The following is a 21,311-nucleotide window of genomic DNA, read 5'->3' on the forward strand; positions in this document are numbered from 1 at the left end:
TAGATTCTGAAGGATGAAGTTGCCAGTCATGGCCTGCAGCAGTTGGTGAGAAAAAGGACGAGGGGAAAACCCTAAATGACCTTGACCTAAAAAATCTGTTGCAAATTCACATATCTGTGAAAGTCTTGGTGGAAGTGACTGCCACTCAGTCTTTATAAAGACAGAGTCTGCACGCTGAAGGCATACTCCTTTGACCTATAATTCTACACCCTGCTAAATCGAACAGATTCAGAACAATTCTTGAAATTCTGAGAGATTCCTGGGTCACTGTGGGCTATCAGTACCACCGGAATACTATTCAACTATAACCTGTGATCTCGGCCTGGAATATCCCTTGCTCCGGCATTGCCATCAATCTGGGTCAAACTCTTATTCAATGAGGAATATAGAAGAGCCTGCTAGAGAGCAACATCAGACGTACCTAAAATAGAGATGCTAACCTTCTGTCGTTGCAACAGGGGACTGTGTGCATTAACCAGGGAAGGGAGCATGACAACCAATGAATGATGGTAGGCAATTAAACAATGGAGGGGAAAGCCCTGATAACATCCTGATCCTCAATGATGGCAGAGCGCAGAATGATTACAAAAACTAAGGCTGATGCATTCACAGCTATCTCTAGCCAGAAGTGGCAAATAGAGGATCAATTTCTGTCTCTTTCTGAGGGCTTTTATTACAAATATTGGTTTGGAGGTGGCAATGGGTGACACCAAGTATAAATGTAAATATGAGGGATGGAACGTTAAGGATGAGTCAAAACAGTTAATATTCACTATAGGTCAGGGAGACCAGATAATATATCACTGGTAGCAGATACAGACAGTATAGTTTTGATCAGCTAACGTTTACAGAAGACCAGAGGAAAGGAGGCTGACTAGAGAACATTGGTAATGTGAAGTGTGAAGGTAAGAGAGAGACATGGGTGAGGGAGACTGCAGCAGAGAGGCTGGGGCTGGATGGGCAACTTTTGAGATGGGGATTGACAATCTTTATGATAAGGCAAGGAACTGAGTTCAAAGTTTAACATGATACCAAGTTTGTGACCATCCTAGTTCACTCAGACAGTGCCTGTGCAGAAAGATGGAATCGGTGGCAAGTGTGTGTAGTTTGTGATAGAAACTGAACTTACTAGCTCGATCTTCCTATTACTTAGGCAGAGAAAATGTTGAAGGCTGAATATTGGACCAGCAATTTTGATCATGAGCAGAAGCCAAAACAGCATTCGTACAGCTATTTTACATAGTACTACTTATGGAGGAAGTCAAGTTGATATCAGATTTGGAAGCATAATAGGTTTTCGGTAAACGTGTTTTTGATGATTTAAGCATGAGACTCATCTGGAACTATAACTTGGTGAGAGTCATTGGGTTGTGGCTCATAATCGTTCTTCAAATTTTTTGACTAAGTCCATAAAATATTTAAACATTGTTTCATTGTATATTTTTCTACATTGTTTAGTACATGCCAATTTCTTCCAGACCCTTCATTTGCCAGTGTTACGGACCAGACCAAATCCCCTGAAAATATATTCAAAAGATAGTCTCAACCCTAACTGTTCCTTATTTTATAGGTAAGTGTAAAGTGTTGCATTCAGAAGCAATTCAATTGGTCAGACTACTCGGCGTTAAGCAAAACACATTTTATTTTTACACTACAGTTAAAATGCAGACAAAGTAAAAAGAAAAGAAAAGAATTGGCTTAACTGCAACTCTATCAAAATGCTTAATAAAATAATAGATATATTAACTACCACTAATAATCTGTTCCAAGATAGTAACATCCCATAACCATACCCTTCACAAAAGCAAGTTCAGTAAAATAGATTATCTCACAGGCAATTCTGCAGTCCGGGAGGGAAAATGTCGAGAGAAAACTCTGTGTGAGAGTGTGTTGCAAAGTTGGGTAGAGTATTTGTGGATTGGAAGGCAGAATATTAGAACTTGATGTTTGTAAAATGATAGGAGGGAAGAGTACGTTGTCTCTTTAAAAGATTGTGCTTTTTTCGAGGTTTGGAGATTTTAAAACAAGCCTGCAAGTGCACAGAGAGTTCCTGAAATTGAAGCTTTATATCAAAACGCTGTGTGGTTAGCAATCCAGGCAGTAGATCATTTTGTTATTAAGCCAACCAGTTTGAAAATCAGCCAATTAATTTAAACAAGGCACTTAGAAACTAAAGACCAATTAAATTTAAATCTGATGGTATTGACAAACTACGACCAATCCTGTGGTAAGAAATTGATAGGTCATCAAGGGTATAAAAGAAGAGGGCATTCGAAAATCAGCATGAGAGCAACTGCCATTTAATAGAGTGAACCACCCATCAGCTCTGAAGAGAAAATCACTGGCTCTCTCAGAATTCTCTAAGCTGTCAGAATAACCATCATCTAACTAAAGATATAGCAGCACTCTTAGCTCATATTACTGATACCAGAATTCAATGGATAGAGGTGTTTCTGACCAAAGAGTTCAATGGAGAAAGACATTCTGGACTGAGGATCAGTGCAGAGGGCGCGGAGCATTCCAGAAGACTTATGCTAGCTGTAATTTCGAGCGATTAAGTTTTAATTTTTTTATTATTTTGGTTTATAGAAGTGGAACTTGTATTTATTGGAACAACATACTATTAGAATTTTGATTTATTCAGGAATAGTTAGTAAATAAGGGGGAATTGTTTGGTTTGTTAATAGTTCTGTTAATTTGTTCACTGTTAGAGTTGGATAAATAAATTGTTACTTGTTGATTATAGAGTGAGTGAAAGGATTTCATTTCATTTAACCACTCCTTTATAACAGATTGGTTGGGGGGGTTGGGGGGGGCGCGGTGGTGAGAGGCAGGCTATACCATTTTTCACATGTCCTTTAACAGATTAAGAGGCAAGGCGAGCATATCTGGGTGTTGCGGTTTTAGATATCAAAGGAGGGTTGACCTCTGCTTCATAATAGAGAGTAGCAGGGAGAAATGAACTGCAGCTTCCAAACATAGCTTCAAGATCCCAGGAACAACTGCTACTGAAAAACTAAAACTAAAAATCCTTGCTGTGAAGTAGCTTGACCCCACCCATTCAGGCTGCTTCTATTGTTCCAACCTTGGAAAAGAACCCCAAGGCTGCAAAAGCTGTTTACTTTAAAGGCTTTGAAGTAGGCCGATCAGCAACTCTGATCTCAACCTTGCTTCACTTTTGTGAAAAAAAGGACAAAATGCACCTTTTAAAGTAATAGTATCGTCACATAAGATACTTGCATTTATTTGCTCTCTGAACATAAAAGAAGTTAGGAAACCATACAAGTTTTTGGCTTCTCTCTTCTTCCTAAGAAAATGATTAGGGTGTGTGGTGGACTGAAATACTGTGGGAGAAGTCAATACTGTGCTGCGTTACAGAATGAAAAGAAATATAGTTTCTCTCCTTTTCTAAAACTGCTTACACTTTGTGAATATGCTCAGTCTCTGTAAAAGAACATATAATAATTTGCCTTAATTTAATCTACATCAACATGAACTGGTTCTGATAGGATACTAAGATGGCTTGATAATTTCCTGAGTACTTAGGATCTTTGGAATGTTGCTGATGTAGCTCTCGTGAGATGCTTAGCGTTTCAAACTCCTGGGCTGAAGCTCGATATTTGAGCAGGCCATCAAGAATAGGAAGCAGTTGTTCTCCTCTAATTGCTCTTTACCTGTCACCTGATCAGTATACATTCATTCATACACGTTATACCTTTGTTTTACAAAGCACATTTTTGTCTTTGGTAAAACATTGATCAATACAGTTGTTCAGGCTTGTGCATGAAGTTTGACTATGGTATTGGAGCAGTGACTTCATCTGTAGAATCAGAATGTACAAAGGAGTCATTAACATGAGGGAAGGAGGGTTGGCAAGAAAATCATTGCAGAAAAATACAAGGCAGTAATAAGGATAAGGAAGCTGGCCAACACTTTGAGGCCCAAACGTTGCAGGTATCAGTTGGATTGAATATCAGAACAAGCTCAGTGGAGTTGAGTATCAGTTGTCCCAATTTTCCGTTATGTTCTGTGACTATTTGAGAATTATTGAGGAATTCATGTTGTCATCTGTCCTCTGCTAGCATTGTCTGATTTTTATCTAGCTGAATTCATGCTCTTTCTGACCAGTCATGGATTGTTAAGCCATATAACACGGTCAAGCTGGCAGGTTAGCTGGTATACCATTGCAGTTGGTGGCTTTTGCATAAATGGCTTCTAATGTAACTGGGAGGAAAAGAAAAGGAACATGAAAATTGTTGTCTTAAAAAGTTACATGTGGAAAATTATTTCACCTTGCTAAGAAATGTTGTATTACCAATGCATTATAGCAGGAGCACCAGTTAAGTTTTTGATATGCTTCACTAAAAATACGAGAGAGAGTAGTGTTTTGTCACGGGTGAGAAATCTAGCGTTTTCCCGTATCATTCTTGCACAGTACCTAACAGATGGCACAGGCAGTATGTTCATGCCAGCATGGATGGAGGTCATCCTACTGCATTTTGATAACAGATGGTGATTGGCCAGGAAAGCTGACAGGAGCTGAGAATAAAACTAAAGTTTATATTAGTGATGGTGGATACAAGAAATCTGAAATAAAAGCAAAAAGTACTGACAATGTCAGAACTGACGAGAAGGCCGTCAGCCTAAATCACAAGTTATGTTCTTTTCTTGATAGAAACAAAAACCCTGTGGAAGATTTACCACTGTCTCTACAACAAGACTTGTTGCTCAGGCTGGCATAGCTGAAATGGATTTCCTTCCTTCAAATTTCTGCGCATTAACTAAGTGCTTTGTCTCCAAATGGTATCTCTTCCTGAGACACCAAAAAGAAACTGCATTCTAGACTCGCTATTACTTTAGATTCAAAGCAAATGTTAAATTCCCTGAACGATTTCTAGCAGGACCTTAGGATTTCTTATTAGAGAGTTCAGCACTTTGGTCTCCCAATTCAACTCTCTGGTACACCAGCACACTGGCTGGCTTTTGGATTTTTCAGTCTTTATTTCCCTGCATTGCAGTTGCTAGGCAAATGGACTTTTTTTTTGTACATTTTTTAAGACACTAAACCATCAGTTCAAGAACCTTGTTAAAATACATATATACGCAGTCAGGCCTCTTGACTTTCCAAAACCAAATCCATGAACTTTGTCTTAGAAGTTCAACTTTTTCACAAGAGTTTATGGTAAACGTTGAGAGGGAAACTACCTTTCTCTGGAACTAGGAAATATTAACTATGTTAGAAGGCTTTGAGCAATAGATGGGTGGAACATTGGCAAAAACAAGGCCTCTGATAAGATGGAAGACCAGGAGAGACTGAACTTCAGAAAAGTTGAAGTTCAGAGCAGTCCCCCAGAGATCAAGAGATTGGAGATGGGCCAAGAAAGGAATTGAAGAAACAAAAGATATGCCTAGAGTTAGCTGATAGCCAAAAGAGAAGACCCAAACCCAGCAGAGAGAAGGAACTAAAATGACTGGCAGAGTTTATCCTCAGAAAGTATTGAACTCAGAATCCAGAAGGCTGTAAAGTGCATAATTAAAAGCTGAAGTGTAGTTCTTAAAGCTTATGTTGAACTTAATTGGAACAGTGCAATAGAACAAGGACAGTGAGCTCATGCTTAGTAATGAATGACAATTCCTCTGGAACTTTGGAAACTAAATTAGTAACTCATGGGTTGTAGCACCAGAAGTCTTGTTACCTCCATTCGTTTCATTCTGGTTTGTGGAAGTACCTGGGTTCAGTTAATGATTCGCACTGTTTTTATGTTTTGTAGGTGATCTGATATTTAGAGTTTACAATCTATGTGCCAACATGTTTGCCTTGGCTATTATAAGCTTTAAAAGGTTTTGGAATCCCAAATTTCATCAGACAGTTTTGAGCTTGCATGTGACTTGTTGCAATGAAACCCTGTATCTACCTTCATTCAACCTTGTAAATCTATGGTTGTACTATACATGAACATTCGTCTGTTATGGCTCGATGGGTTTTTTTCAACTATGAATAATTGTTTACTTAAAATGTCTTCATAGCCATTAATAGGAAGCTATCATATTTAAGCTTAATCCACACTCTGTGTGAGCTCATAGATTTTTAGTTTCTATAACCTGTTTGCCAATTGTTATGACCAAGGCTAAAGGACTGCACTGTCTCTCACCCAAGTTCTTCACTTGGGTTCAATACAAATTTAAATATTTTACTCAGTTAACAATATGTTAATATTTACATATATTAAGTTTGGAAGACAAAGATCTATTGATCAACTTTCCTAACTAAACTAAATTTATATCAAGCAAAATGATTTATGCTCAGTCTGAAATATGGAAATACAGATACCTGTTCTTCTAAATAGCCCAGCACGTATGCCTGGTAACCAAAAAAATGACTCTCTCTCTGCTGCTCCCCTCTCTCTGCCGCTCCCCTCTCTCTGCCTGTCTCATCTGAATTCCAAGAACTGATTTTTAAACAAGTATGTCCCTACGCTCTTTTCATTATCTCTTCTTTTTTTTAAAAAGTAAGTCTAGGCATCTAATCAGACTTTTCAAATGAAACACTGTCCACAATCCTTTAAATATGAATCCTTAAAAAAACTAATAATGAAGTACTTTAATACCTATCAGTGAAAACTATTTTGTGTAGCTGCATGCAACTCAGTAATCCATATTCCAAGATACTGGCATTGGTTGACTTTTACATCTGCTGAATGGGTTTCTTTGCTAAATCATGCGAATGCTGAGGGAGTATCTATCCTGCTTTAAATCCCAAAAGGACAATTCTGTGATGTAAAGTTTACGTACTTGATGTCTCCTGTTAATTCAATGCAACTTATATGTTTGCATTTTAGGGTATGGTAATAGATGATGTTATCTACAGCTTGTACTACTGTAATCTAACCAACTGCTTATTTTATATTAAAAATTGAGTCAGCTAACTCGGAATAGCTTTGTAACTTGTTTATGCATGCATTGCAGATTTTGTTCTTTTAGAAATGACTAATTCTTAATTTTAGTTCTTTTTACATTTAGCTACATTGATGGATGAGTTACTGTATGAAAGGGTGAGCTTCAGTGGGCTGAATTCCTTTTTCAATCCTGATTGTTTTAAGTTGTGAAACCTTATGTTTACATGCCAGTGATTCTTCTGTAAATTTGAAAGCTTGTTTACAAGATCGTTATGTGTAAATTTTTGCATTTCTACTCGAATTGAGTATTGTACAATTCAGCTTCTAACTATCCAAACAGAATCCAGTGATGCTGCTCTTTCTGTTTTTTATAGAAAGAAAGAAGTTGCATTTAAATAGCGCTATTCACAAATGGAGGGCATGCAAATGTGCCTTAAAGCCATGGTTGTAATACAGACAAATAGCAGTAGATTATTCACCGCATAGTGGTAATGATCAACTAACCTGTGTTAGTGATGTGGATTGAGGAGTAAATGTTAACTGGGACACTGGAGACTGCAACCTTGCTCTTGAAGTGGTTCGAAGAGATCTTTTGCTTTATACCTCAGAGAGAATGCAGAGCCTTAATTGAAAGTCTCACCAGAGGTTGAATTGATATTGAAGCAAAGAGAAGATTGTAACTTGCTCTTCAGGGATTTCAAACTCTGGCTGCCGGGTTGAATGAATTCTAACACAATATTTAATCTACTGTTCATGCTTTTTGCATGGTAAGACATTACATAGATTAGTCTGAAACAGCTATGCACACATAGGAATTGTGTTTTTTAGCTATTGTATCTTTTGAGCATATAGATTCTGTTAATGGATGAAAACATGGGAGCCATCAACCTGATTGCACAGGGGTTCAGAAGTGAGAAATAAATCCTTATTGTTTCTTGCAGTACTACCTTAAATGTGATCAGATGGTTAATTAGCAGCGAAAGAGTTTGTGAATTACTGTGCCACTGACGTAAGTCTTAACCTGCACAGATCTAGTTGCGTTTCTTTTCAACTTGATCTTGTTCCCAGATCCTTTACAGAATTTTTATGTTGACACTCAACTTGAAAGCAAGTGAAATAGCCAGACCACTTATGAATCTGTATTGGGCTGTGAGGGAGTTGAGTTAAGAACTGAGAGAAAAGGAGAAGGATTATTCACCTTAGATTTTAGAAAACAATAGAAGTGTCTGATTTGAAGTAGCATGATATGCCTCATTATGTGGAATTGTCAGCTAACTTATCAAAGGGTGCAATTCATCTTCTGTGAAGAGTTAGTCTTCTGTACTGGTTCTCCTCTCGTAGAAGAATCCAAGCCAGTTTTTTGCAGATGCCCCGATCGTTGTCGATTATAACAGCGCAAGTAAAAAGCTGATCTGATGTATTGACTCTATCATTAGTGTTTTTTAAAAAAAAAAGATCTGTGAATGCTAGAAATCAGAAACAAAAACAGAAATTGCTGGAAAAACTCAGCAGTATCTGTGGAGAGAAAACAGTTAACATTTTTGGGTCCAGTGGCCCTTCTTCAGAACTAATTCTAGCTAGGAGAATGTTGGTGTATATGCTAAGGAAGGGGTGGGGGTAGGGGGAAGGAGTAAACGATGGGTGGAGATAAAGCCCAGGGAGAAAAACAGTTGGGCAGCAAAGGAATGGATCAGGGTCAGCCAAGGAGAATGAATAGCCGCTAATAGGAACCCTTAGCTGACAATGGGTTGTATGTGTAGCAGCCCGTGTGATTGCAAGGCCTGGTGTCTGGGGTTTGGGTTAAGGACATGCTCAGGCTGTAAAATTATTGAACTCAATATTGAATCCAGAAGGCTGCAGGGTTCCTAAGCAGAAAGTGAGGTGGTGTTCTTCCAGGCTATGACCATCACCAATAAGAGAGAATCTAATCACCGTCCCTTGACATTCAATGGTGTTACCGTCACTGAATCCTCCACTATCGACATCCTGGGCGTTACCATTGACTAGAAACTCAACTGGACACGCCACATAAACACAGTGGCTACAAGAGCAGGCCAGAAGCTAGGAATACTCACCTCCTGACTCCTCAAAGCCTGTCCGCCATCTACAAGGTACAAGTCAGGAGTGTGATGGAAAACTCTCCACTTCCCTGGATGAGTGCAGCCCCAACAACACTCAAGAAGCTTGATACCATCCAGGAAAAAATAGCCCATTTGATTGGCACTACATCCACAAGCATTCACTCCCTCCACCACTGACGCTCAAAAGCAGCAGTGTGTACTATCTACAAGATGCACTGCAGAAATTCACCAAAGATCCTTAGACAGCACCTTCCAAACCCATGACCACTTCCGTCTAGAAGGACAAGGGCAGCGGACGTATGGGAACACCACCACCTCCAAGTTCTCCTCTAAGTCACTCACCATCCTGACTTGGAAATATATCGCCGTACCTTCACTGTTGCTGGGTCAAAATCCTGGAATTCCCTCCCTGATGGCATTGTGTCAACCCACTGCAGGAGGACTGCAGCTGTTCAAGAAGGAAGCTCACCACAACCTTCTCAAGGGCAGCTAGGGGTGGGCAAGAAATGCTGGCCAGCCAGCAACACCCACATCCCACAAATGAATAGATAAAGCTTGCACTGAGCTTCGCTGGAGCTTTGCAGAGAGCTTGAGACATAAATGTTGGCCAGGGAGCACAGTGGTGTGTGAAATAGCAGGCAACAGGAAGCTCAGGGTCATTTTTGTGGACAGGATGTATGTGTTCTGCAAAAGTCGTCACCCTATCTGCACTTTGTCTCTCCAATGCAGAGCAGACCATATTGTGAGCAGCGAATAGAGTGGACTAGATTGAGTGAAGTGCAGGTAAATTGCTGCTTCACCTGGAAGGTGTGTTTAGGACCTTGGATAGTGAGGAGGGAGGGAGTAAACAGGCAGGTGCTGCACTTTCTTCGACTGCATGGAAAAGTGCTGTGGGGGTTTGGGACGATGTTGGGAGTGGAGGAATAGTGGACCAAGATGTCCCAGAGGGAATGGTCCCTGCGGAAAGCTAACAGGAGAGGGGAGGGGAATATATGTCTGGTGGTGGCATCCCATTGGAGCTGGCTATCACTACTGTTCCTTTGCATACCTTAAAGGTCTGCCGTTTTCTGAGACAGGTCAGCTTTTCTATTAAGTTGGTGGACATAACTTCAGTTTCTGTTTCTGGCCATGGTGTTTGGTGAGAGATCAACAGGTCATAATCATCCAGGGTTAAGAAAGCTGGTGGGAAACAGTTAACTTGGGAAAATGATGTACAAAAATATGAGTACGTATTGAGTGTATATACCCGCAATTTAACCATTTTACTTCAGTACTTTAAGTTGTTGCTGAATCATGTATATAAATGGAAACCATGTGTAATTTACCTTGTTATGAACTGTCTAACTTTTTGAAAATGCTGACTTGTAGCATGGGATGTTGTTACTGTGGTGGTTTGCCACCTCGCTATTCTTCATGCTTGTGCAGATACTGTGATTCTCAACCAGCATGGTGGGGAACATGACAGCTGAGGATAATACTGAACTTGGAAAGTATTTCTTGCTGGAGTCACTGGGGAATCAGATTATTTCTGCCCTTAAAAGAACTTGCAAGATTCATTTAAGAGGAGGGCAATTTAAAGTTTTATGAAGTATTAATTTAAGCTTATTACGTGAGGCTTTCCTATCACTTGCAGCAATGCAGTTTATATAATTAGGTTGGCCCTAATTTACTCCATTATTTGTTTTCTTTCGTTCTGTCAGTCTTGTAATGCCATTCATTTTCTGTAGCTAATAGTGCAGATATCAAACTTGCACCCCATTTATCACCACTCAAATCAGTATCTCTTGTAGATTCCACAGTACGTTTGCAGTGAAGAATTTATTTAGCACACCTGTTGCTCTTGATATGCACCTCATTTGAAGTTTTGACTTAGCGTGTACCTTAAAAAGATCAATTTTTTTTACCCTCTTCCTCAATGCTCATTGAACTGGGGCCACCCTTTTCTTCATTTTCATTGTGCATGAATTACATTAGCTTTCAATTCTGTGACATTGTGGGATGAATGTGAAACATTGTTGTGCTGCTTTTTTGTCATGGCACACAACACTTGGATGTAGGGGAGGCAATGGCTTATTGGTATTATCACTAGACTGTAAGTCTAGAGACCCAGTTAATGTTCTGGGGATCTGGGTTCAAATCCCACCACAGTAGATGGTGGTATGTAAATTCAATAAAAATCTGGAATTAAAGAGTCTAATGATAACCAGGAAATCAGTCAAATGTTAGAAAAACCTATCTGGTTCATTCATGCCCTTTAGGGAAAGAAACTGCTGTCCTACCTGTCTGGCCTAGATGTGATTCCAGACCCACAGCAATGTGATTAACTGTTAATTACTTTCTGGGCAATTCGGGGTGAGCAATAAATGCTGGCCTGGCCAGTGACACCCTTGTCCTGTGAACGAATTTTAAAAAAAACTATGGTGTACCTGGCAGTACTTGCATGGTTGTACTTTTTCATGTCATCACTTGAACAGACCTATGTAATGCTGCTGAATATGATGCAAATGAACAGGCAGTTTTTGCATTAATGCAGATTTATTGTGAATTTAAAAAATTTTGGTCAGGCTCCCCTTTCATCCAATTAAAACCTGCTTATTTCCAGTCTGACCCAGTTATGCTTAATATTTCTTCCTTAATCAGTTTTCACCATAGACCTAATTAATTTTGGGACATTATCTCTTGAGTATTCTTCAGTAAACTTACTTTGTCACCCAGAGCCAGATACAGCAAATTGCTTGAGAAAAGATTCTTGGTTGCACTGTAAGAATCGTTCTCAATTTGTTCCAATGCTATTTAAGTTTTGAGTCATTAAAATATATCTTCTTGAAATATAATCAGTTTCCCACTGTTTGATGCCCAGAAAGTACTAAAATGGCAACTGATCACTTTGTACATGTTTGGAAACCGCAAAAGTACACTTGACACCAGTGTACTCTGATTTATGCTTTAAGATGACACCATAAATAAAGAAAGTGCTGGAAATTCTCATGAAACAACAAATATTACTTGTTTGCAATCTTAACTAGTTTTGATGTTGAACGGTGCAATGAGTTAGACCTTCATTGAACTTGAGATAATGCAATCTAATTGGCATGTACTTTGGAGTTCTGTGGCTGTAAATTAGACACGAAATATTTATTTTCATTTTGAAAAATTTCCTATAATCTTTCTTCTGAATTCTCACTGATTTGAAACACTGTTTGAAATGTGATGCAGTTGTCTGGAACAGTTCAAAGATATCTTCATAATTTTAGCACCACATGTATGGTTGATTTAAAAAGAATACTGATATCCAACCTTCTTTATGGTTTTTGCAATTTTTTAACTTTGGGGACAAGTTATATTCAGACCATCAAACCTAAATTAGCCTTACAAATACTAAATTATCATCCACTAGTTTTTGCTATATCAATTGAGCAAAAGGGGATTCTTCCGACAAACTCGTGTTGACTCTTGATTGATTTGCTACTGGGGGAAAGAAGGATGATCCAGGATGATTAACAAATCCCTTAAACGTTAGCACTCATTAAAACATCAGTGGACAGGCGCATTTTGATCTATACCTGAAATACATGAAGCAGAACATCTGCCCTGGTTTGACTAGCTTTCTCCATTGCCTACTTGATTTCTAATCTCAGTCATAACAGTAATGTTAAGTTAAAAGACAATTCAAGTGCTCAAACTAAGCAACTGACTTAAAATCTACAAGACCATAATGCCTCCAAATTCTTTGGTAGATTGTTTTCGTACATAAAGTGTGTATCTTTTCCAATTTGGGAAACCTCTGTTGCATTTTCGAAATAACAATACACATCAGGAATCGCATATGAAATCTGCAGTTTAGTCTTTATGCATTAAAGTTTTAGTGTCTTAGTATACTGGTGCCTCTAATTTAATGAGGAATGATTTTCAGGATCACATCATTGGTCATCTCATTAACAAAAGTGGTATTGTGAATGTTCAAACAATCTCACTGTTGTGCTGTGCTAATAATAATGTGGTTCCTGAAGTACTGAAATAGCCAGGCCTTGAATGTAAGAAGGTGTCATGAAAATTTCTAGTTCTGGTATAAGTCTAAATGCAAGTACTGCCTGTACATGATAGCATTTACTATGATACAAGGTTATGTAAACTGTCAAAATATTTGTGATACTGAGCCTTAAAGATTACTTGATTTTTTTTATTTAGGTGTAATCACAAATGAAGAAAGATTGTACAGAGTAGTAGTTTTTATTTGATGGGTGAGACCATTGTAAGTAATGGATGGGAGATATGTGTTGATCTAAGTGTTATAGTTTAGCTTGCATAAAATATATTGTGGAAGATTGCTTTGTCATTTGTTAAATCCAAGTTGTTTTGTTTTGGGATTCAGCTGCTGTACAGAATCTACTGGGCAAAATATAGTTCTGCTCTGAAGTATAGCACTTAAATGACTTTTGTTCACACTGAGAAATTACACTCATCTGTTTTTCATTTTCTTCTGATGAGACATAATGGGTTTCCAGGAAATTGAATTATGCAGTCATTTAGAGATGACAGAAAGTGTGGTGGGTTTAAATTGCCCAAGGTTTGTGTGCATTAGAAAGGAAACCTTAATCGTAGCTATGTTTTGCTGCCTGAATAACAAGAAAAATAAATACGTTTTTTTTTGGTCTGGTATTCTAATTGTGCCTTGAGGCTTATCAAAGTTCAGCATCAAGTTAATGTCCTGTGCACAGTCAGTGCAGCAGGTGTCTGCTTTGTTTTTTTTTGGTATTCCCTGGAGAGGCTGCTTTCCACCTTCGGCTAACAGCTGTGGTAGGAGCAGTGATTGTCATTATTTGATCAGGTGCAGAATCTGTCAGGTAGTGTTGGTCACAGGTGCTTCTCAGACTCTGCTTGCTCTTATTTGAGTCCTTGTTGTGTATCCTCCCTCCCATGCACATTCCCTTGTTTCTCCTTATCATCTGTTTGTTGTTTCCCTACTTTCCCATGTGTGTACCACCCTTCCTTTGTCCCTCAGCTCCTTCTCCTCTGCATGGGTCTGTATCTTAACCAGTGCCTTTCTTTTAAAAATGAAACATTACTATGCATTGTTATTAACATATTTGGTTGCCCTTGTTAATTTTTATCAATGGTTGCATTTCTAAGCAGCACAGACTATGTGGGTGGTACTTAAATTGTGAGGAAGACAAACTATTGTATCGAGTAAACAATGAGTCATGGGGTATTTAGCTATGACTACATTCTGATGAGTCATTGTCTTCCCCCTCTCCAGCCTACTGCTGATATTGGCATCCAATAAAGAATAGCATTTAAATATGAACAAATGCATGGAACAAACTCGAATGGTTTGATTACTCTGGATTCAATAAAAGTACCCATCATATTTCGAAGAAATGTTCTTTCGGAATGCCATCTTTAAATAATCCTGATGGTGGAACTTTTTTTAAAGGATTGCAATGCATTTGGTGGAAAGAAGAAGTAAGTTGTTAAAATATTAGAAGATTTGTTTCATGGTGATGCACTTTCGCTCTTGAATTTTATAAGTAGTTGAAAGGTAGGCAGTAAAAATGGAAAATGCTATGAAAAATGCTCTAAGTATTTTATGTGACATATCAGTGGATAAGTAATATCATGTAATGGACTTTGCTCATAAAGGTGCTTTTAAATGTTTTCATAGGTTGTCATTCTTTACCTTCTAAGCCACAGCAAGCATATATTTCACTTGTAATTATGTCTTGCAATGTCCATGTGAGAAGCCAACACCTAGTTATTTTTGATTTAGAGCTTGATGTTTTTGTTGTATTGGCAGTACACTTGGTTTCAAGGATGTTTATTTCAGTTCACAGCTGCATTGATGTGCGTATCGAGGTAAGCTTTCCTTCTATGATCTGTTTGGTGCTGCTTTCTCTCGTAGGGTATGCAGCTACACAGGATCAGTTGTGTGAAATTTTGTAAAGTTTGCATTTCAGTCTGCACTAATAAAGCTTCAGATGGCTAACATTGTGTGTTGTGCAAAAGTGTTGATGTACCAAGTTCGTTTGGTAATTGTATTTGTGGTAATTCAAGTTGGTAACATTTCACATAGTAAATTGCACATACAAACTGTATTAGTACATGATAATTTACTAAAAGGATAGAAAATGTATTTTGCATAGTTAGAAATCTTGTTTTCCTGTGTAAATGGACTTTGAGTAATCCTTCATTATGTAATGCATTGAAGTTTCATTGTTTATATTTGCAGTCCTTCAGCTGGTATCCTCGAGGAAAACATCTTAGAATGGCAATTTATTGTCACTTGTATTTATGAAAATACAGTGAGATATGTATCAGTCACCACAATTTGGCACTATCTTAATGAAAAATTCTAAAAAGAAGTAATTGAGACAAAGTTAGGACAAAGTTTATCTTTTGTTCCCTCCACAGCTCTTGGGTTTCTGGAGTGGCTATGGGATGCTGCTGCCAATGCCGTCCCTTAAGCCACCAAAGCAAAAATTTCGAGACTGGACCCACCATGCTGCCACTGCCGAAGCTGACACAGAAGCAACTACACCACTGCCATAGCAAGGAGAGACAGAATAGACCCACCAGGTCATTGACACTGAAGCCATCGCTCTAGCCATCGCCACATCATGCACAACCTAAAGCCAACACATTGCTGCCACAGCTATGAGGAATGAACCAGAGCCACTGTGCCGCCACTTCTGTAGCCCCTGATGAAACCGCCGCCAGGAGGAATGGGCCAGGTCCACTGACGATGTAGCCATCAGAAAAGCTGCAGCCACAATGGCCACAAGAAAGGGATATCCGGATCCACCACAGCAGGCCCTTGCCACTGCCTTCCTCCATTGCGGCCTCAGAAAAGAAGAAAAGTTGAACTCTGTTTCTTCATTTCTCTTTTATATCAAAAAGAAGAATGAGGCTGGCCAGATGAGTGGGAGCTTATGGACACAGAGCCCGAACATATCCTACGCTACAGCTACCATCTTGGAAATCTTATAATTACTGCCTAAATGGAAGAATATTGATTTCTTGCATTTTCTTAAAATAAAAATCTTTCTTTAATATTTAAAACTGTAGATAAAGTTACTTTTAATCAAAAACTGACTTGTGCAGTAAAAGTATTCTTTCCCAATATTGTGCGTGTTTACTTCTTTGAGCTTTGAAAGCTGAGAAGGAAGGAGTGCCTAATTTAGGCACCAAACAGTGTTTCGTATCAATTGGGAATTGTGAAATGTAATTGAATGAAGGGCAGCACTTGGGAGCCAGGGTGGAGGGGCCAAACTATGAAAAAAAAACATGATGGGAGAGCAAGGAGATTAGAGAAAGTCGAGTGAAAGATTTGGGCAGGATGACAATTGACAACATGAGTCGAGATGCAAGGGAATGTTATTCTGGCGCATGATGGATGCTGCAGTGGGCATATCAAAGACTGCAACAAGAATATGAAATGAGTGCATTACTTGCATTGCCCGTGTAAAGTTGGCAAGAGATGATGTTGGTTCTAATTTGTTGGTTATAAGTGTCCCTGTGAAAATTTATGGGTTATTAATCAACTTTCTTTAATGAGGCCTTTTGAGGCCTCTTTGTTTCAATTTAATTTTGTACTTTGCTGTTTTTCTATCTTATTTGTTGGATTTAGTTCAGCTGGGAAGTTGGCAGGGTACTATTCAACAGTTAATAACAAATATTCCTCTTCTCCACTAATTTCACAGCTTTAAATGGAACAATGTTTATTGTGCCATTTTGGACAAAGGTCTTTGTATTTTGAAGTAGGACTTTGTTGATAAAAAGTGTTCAATACCACATTCAGCTCAGACATTGATGAAGTATGCTCACTCATGGACTGGACAACTTTGAGATTTGGGCTGATAAATGTCCAGTAACATTCATGACCAGCAAGAGCGAATCTTGCCACCTCTTTTGGCATTTATTGTTCCTGTCATTGAATCCCTCACCACCAATATTCTGGGATTACTGTAGATCATAAATTTAACTAGACTTGTCATGTAAATACTGTGCGTCAAAGACCACATCAGCGACTCACCCGCTGCGTTCCCAAAACACGTCTACATGAGTTAAGAAATGATGGAACACTCTTACCTGGATGAGTGCTGCGCCAACATCACTCAAGAAACTTGACATTATCCAGGACAAAGCAAATTCCTTGATTGACACCCTAACCGTCACCTTAAACATTCAGGCATCACCACCAACACACTGTGGCAGCAGTGTGCATTGAACACAGGTACTGCAACAACCCATCAAGGCTGCTTTGATAATGTTTTATAAACGTGTGACCCCCTAGCACCTAGAAGGAAGTGGGCAATAGACTTTTTGGAGCGCCACCACCTTTGAATTCCTCTCCAAGACACCAAATATCTTGACTTCAAAATGTATCACCATTTCTGAAGTGTTGCCGGGTCAGAAAATTCTGGAACTCCCTCCCTAATAGCACTGCGATTCTATTTGGACCACATGCACTGTAGCAGTTCAAGAAGATGATGCAACGCATGCAATAAATGTTGCCTTTCTAGCAATATTCACATTCCATTAATTAATTTGCTGTCTTTATTTGTCTGCACCTGTGTTTTACTTTTGAAATCCTACAAGAAAACCCAATCTTGCAGCAGGAAGATTAACACTGAATCCTAAACTAGCATGGAAACAAATGTTTGGTCAATTTATCCAGAGATAGTAGGAACTGCAGATGCTGGAGAATCTGAGATAACAAGGTGTAGAGCTGGATGAACACAGCAGGCCAAGCAGCATCAGAGGAGCAGGAAGGCTGACATTTCGGGCCTAGACCCTTCTTCAGAAATGTTCTTCAGAATTTATACTATTTTCCTAAATTACTGAAATATTCAAATATGCCATTGTTCATAAAAGTTACAGAATTAGAAAGACTGGTTGGAGAGTAATTGGAATTTCTTGGATTGCATGGCCATGCATCTTAGAAGTTATAGATAATTGATTTTTTTTTTAAATCCAGCGGTACTTATGCACATTTTTTAACGTATACATGGCATTTTAATATTTGTGCAGGTGTTGTAAATAAAAGCCTCTTTCATCCAAATGTGAGACGATTTATTTTTATATGCAGCACATTTTACTACTGGCCGTATCTGTCACTGTCAAATTGTGCTTTTTCCCCAGCTGTGAAATCTGTGCAGAGTTGAAGCAATTTCTAGTTGTAGAAATGTGATTGAAGTTGAGAGAAAGAATAAACCTAGCAAGAATATCAGCTGCAGCAGTGCCATAACAAACTATGCATATCTAAAGGTCAAATGTAGAAGCACAAAGTCAATTGAATTTGAAATTGCTTGACTTTTTACTGCTGTTTTCTTGAATATGTAATCTTATTTCAAGCCAAAATAGTCTCAACAGTCCATAATGTTGTACTTTCAACTAATTACATTCTGTAAAAAAAATCCTCCAGGTTCATGGGTAAACACCAACTAATAGTTTCCTGTTTTCCTGGCACAGCATGAATGGTTAACATCCCCTTTAAAAAAGTTCAAAATGTATCAATCTTGCACTGTTTTATTTGATGCTCTTAATTCATTACTCTTAGATATGCTAAAATGTTTGAATTATCAAGTGATTTTAGTGAAATGGCACAAATACCATAGGAAATTAGTACTGAAAGTTTGAATTGGTAGTCATATGCAATAAGAGAGCAACCCTGAAATGCATCTTTTTTTCCCATTGGCAATATAGATTTTCAAACTTTGATTAATGGTTTCTTTACCTTACAATTTGGCAGTGGTTTTGGAAAATGTATCCTTGATAAACATGCTCAAAATCTTTGGCTGAAACCTCAGTGATGAAATATAGGATAGATGGTTGGAGTGAGCATCGGCTGTATTGATTCTAAGCTGTGTGGCACTGAACTTAGATAATACATGGCTGATTTTGTTTTGTACACTCTACTATCAACTCTAGCTTAATTGGGTGATTCTTTTTATCCCTAACAACTCTCATGACAGTGATGGTGAACCATATCTTGAACTATTTAAGTTCATGTGGTGTAAGCACACACAGGATCTTGTCCTAATGACAGTGAAGAAATATTCTACTTGGGGGAATGGTGCGTAGCTCGGAGGGGAACTTGTACATAGTTGTGTTCGTGTACACCTGCCGCCCTTGTCCTTCTATGTGGAGAAGGCTGTGGGATTGGAAGATGCTGTCGAAGAAAGCTTCGCTGCAGTGCATCTTGCAAGTCATAAACACAGCTGCTACCAAGTGCCAGTGGAAGAAGGATTGAATGTATAAGGTAGTGCTGGGTGTCAATGAAGCGAGTTGCTTCGTCTTGGATGTTATTGCGCTTTACTCGGTGTTGTTGGAACTGGAGTCAACTAGGCAAGTGGAGAGTATATAATTACACTTGCGATTTATGCCCTGTAAATTAAGGGAATTTTTTGTGGAGTCAAGAGGATGTGTGCTCACTGCAGAATACCCAGACTCTGACCAGTGTTCCCTCTAATTTTCTTTCTGACTGCTTGGGCAGATGAGGTTCATGTGTGGTAGCAGTTTCTGGATCTGGAAGTCAGTGCCATGATCGGCATGATTGCACCAGTTGCCATGTGTAGAAAGTTGGAGTGCAGCTTAGAGGGAACGTTGCCTCTTACTTGCTCTTCATGGATCATGTTACGGTACAGCAGGAAGTCATTCAACTAAAGAGATTGGACGGTTTGACGGCATTATGAAGCACATTATCGTGGATCTGGCAACAGAGATACTGTTTTTCAGACATCATATTGGGATGGCAGGTGTTGCAGTTAAGAGAGCATGGTCTCTTGATCTTGCTAATGTGTGATTTTGTTTTGAGGCAAGGGGAAAACATTGAAGGCTTTTGTTTTCAAACAACTTACAAAAAAGAACTTCCATTCTTTCTAAAAATATCTGAATATTTTAAATAACCTAATTCTATCAATTTAGAATGATTCTTGAAAGTACATTTGGATCATTCTGAGTTTAACAATAGATGACAAAAATCCTACATTGAGAATCAGTGTCGGTTAGTATTATGGTATTGTAGTCACAGAGTAGTCTGTCAACAACAAAATGAAAAAATACAGATGTCTACCTTAAAACGAAGACATGTTCTGAATTATAACAGACATATAGATCTTAAATGACGATAGCAGCACAACTTGTATTTGAATCTTGCTTCATATAGATTAGATAATTACTTGTGCTTGGAGAAATCCACTGTTGATCTCACAATCTTCTGAACTTGACTTAGGATGTAAATAGGTCATGGAGTTTTGGCAGACTTTTATAACAAATGGCAGTCAAAACTTCAAATAGTAAATTTGATGCCAGTTTGAGAGGCAATGATTCATCAGGAAGTAATTCTTCTGTCTGAACAAAGAAGTCTTCCTTTCTCATTAAATTGCATAACAGCTGTGGTTACTTACGCATTCAAAGTTGTGCCCTCTTAATTTATCTATTGAGTGGAAGCTGTGTATGTATGCAGAATCAATACTGGCCTGTTTAATACCCAGTGCTTTCAAAGATTTTTACCTTACAGTGCATGTGTTTTTTTAAAATCAATGACACAGCTCCTTCAATCAAAATGCAAGTTAACTACCAAATATACTGAAAGTAGAAGGACAACTTAGAATGACAATAAGTGCCATACTTGCCAGTGAAGTTAACATTCTGAAAAATGATCTTTAAAAAAAGTGACGAATGTGGTGAAACAGCCAAAGTGCATTTTGGATCCAGTCACTTTGCTTTTGTCATCACATAAGACTTATGTTGATACTGAAAGGTTTTTGAGCTGACATCGTTAATGTTAGTGCTGCTAAAACCTGGTGCACAAAATCCTCTTGCAAGTACAAACTCAATTCCTTGCAATAACTTCTGGAAACCATTCTATCACAGGAGATAATGAGTTTTCTTGTGGTCATATTAACAGAAGTCATGGTGGTTTCTTAGGCCATTAGGGATTCCTTCAAGGTTGTTAACACGGAAACTTGAACATCTGGCATTTTATCTGTTTTTGAATGTTATTTCAGATGAACACTTCAGATAAAATAAAGACATGACTTTTGTGTGTTGTCGTAAATGAGCTGTCTGGAATTTTCATACAACTGAAGCTGGTACTGAAGTTTAGTAGAGAGGAAGATTCCACTCTTATTGATGAAAAGTTAAGCCAAATGCTTTTCTGTTAGATAAGGTGATCCATTTGAATTTTAAAATATATAATCTCAAAAAATTTTGTGGCCAATTTTCTCACGCTGGCACTATTACTAAAAATAAGAGATAACACAGTGTGGAGCTGCAGGAACACAGCAGGTCAGGCAGCATCAGAGGAGCAGGAAAGCTGACGTTTCGGGTCGGG

At 38.5% G+C, this 21,311-nt stretch overlaps 1 protein-coding gene across 1 annotated transcript in view; it reads left to right on the forward strand.

The window, feature by feature from the left end:
• Positions 1-201: 201 nt before the first annotated feature.
• tcf12 (transcription factor 12) overlaps positions 202-21,311 on the forward strand; it is a 218,385-nt gene continuing 197,275 nt past the window's right edge. Inside the window, exon 1 of the mRNA XM_048616045.1 lies at positions 202-509. Within this exon, the coding sequence (XP_048472002.1) occupies positions 500-509 (10 nt within the window). The 5' untranslated portion in view covers positions 202-499. The remainder of the gene's footprint in view (positions 510-21,311) is intronic.

Source organism: Rhincodon typus, chromosome 33, assembly GCF_021869965.1.
Source record: "Rhincodon typus isolate 14 chromosome 33, sRhiTyp1.1, whole genome shotgun sequence".
NCBI classification, from domain to species: domain Eukaryota; kingdom Metazoa; phylum Chordata; class Chondrichthyes; order Orectolobiformes; family Rhincodontidae; genus Rhincodon; species Rhincodon typus.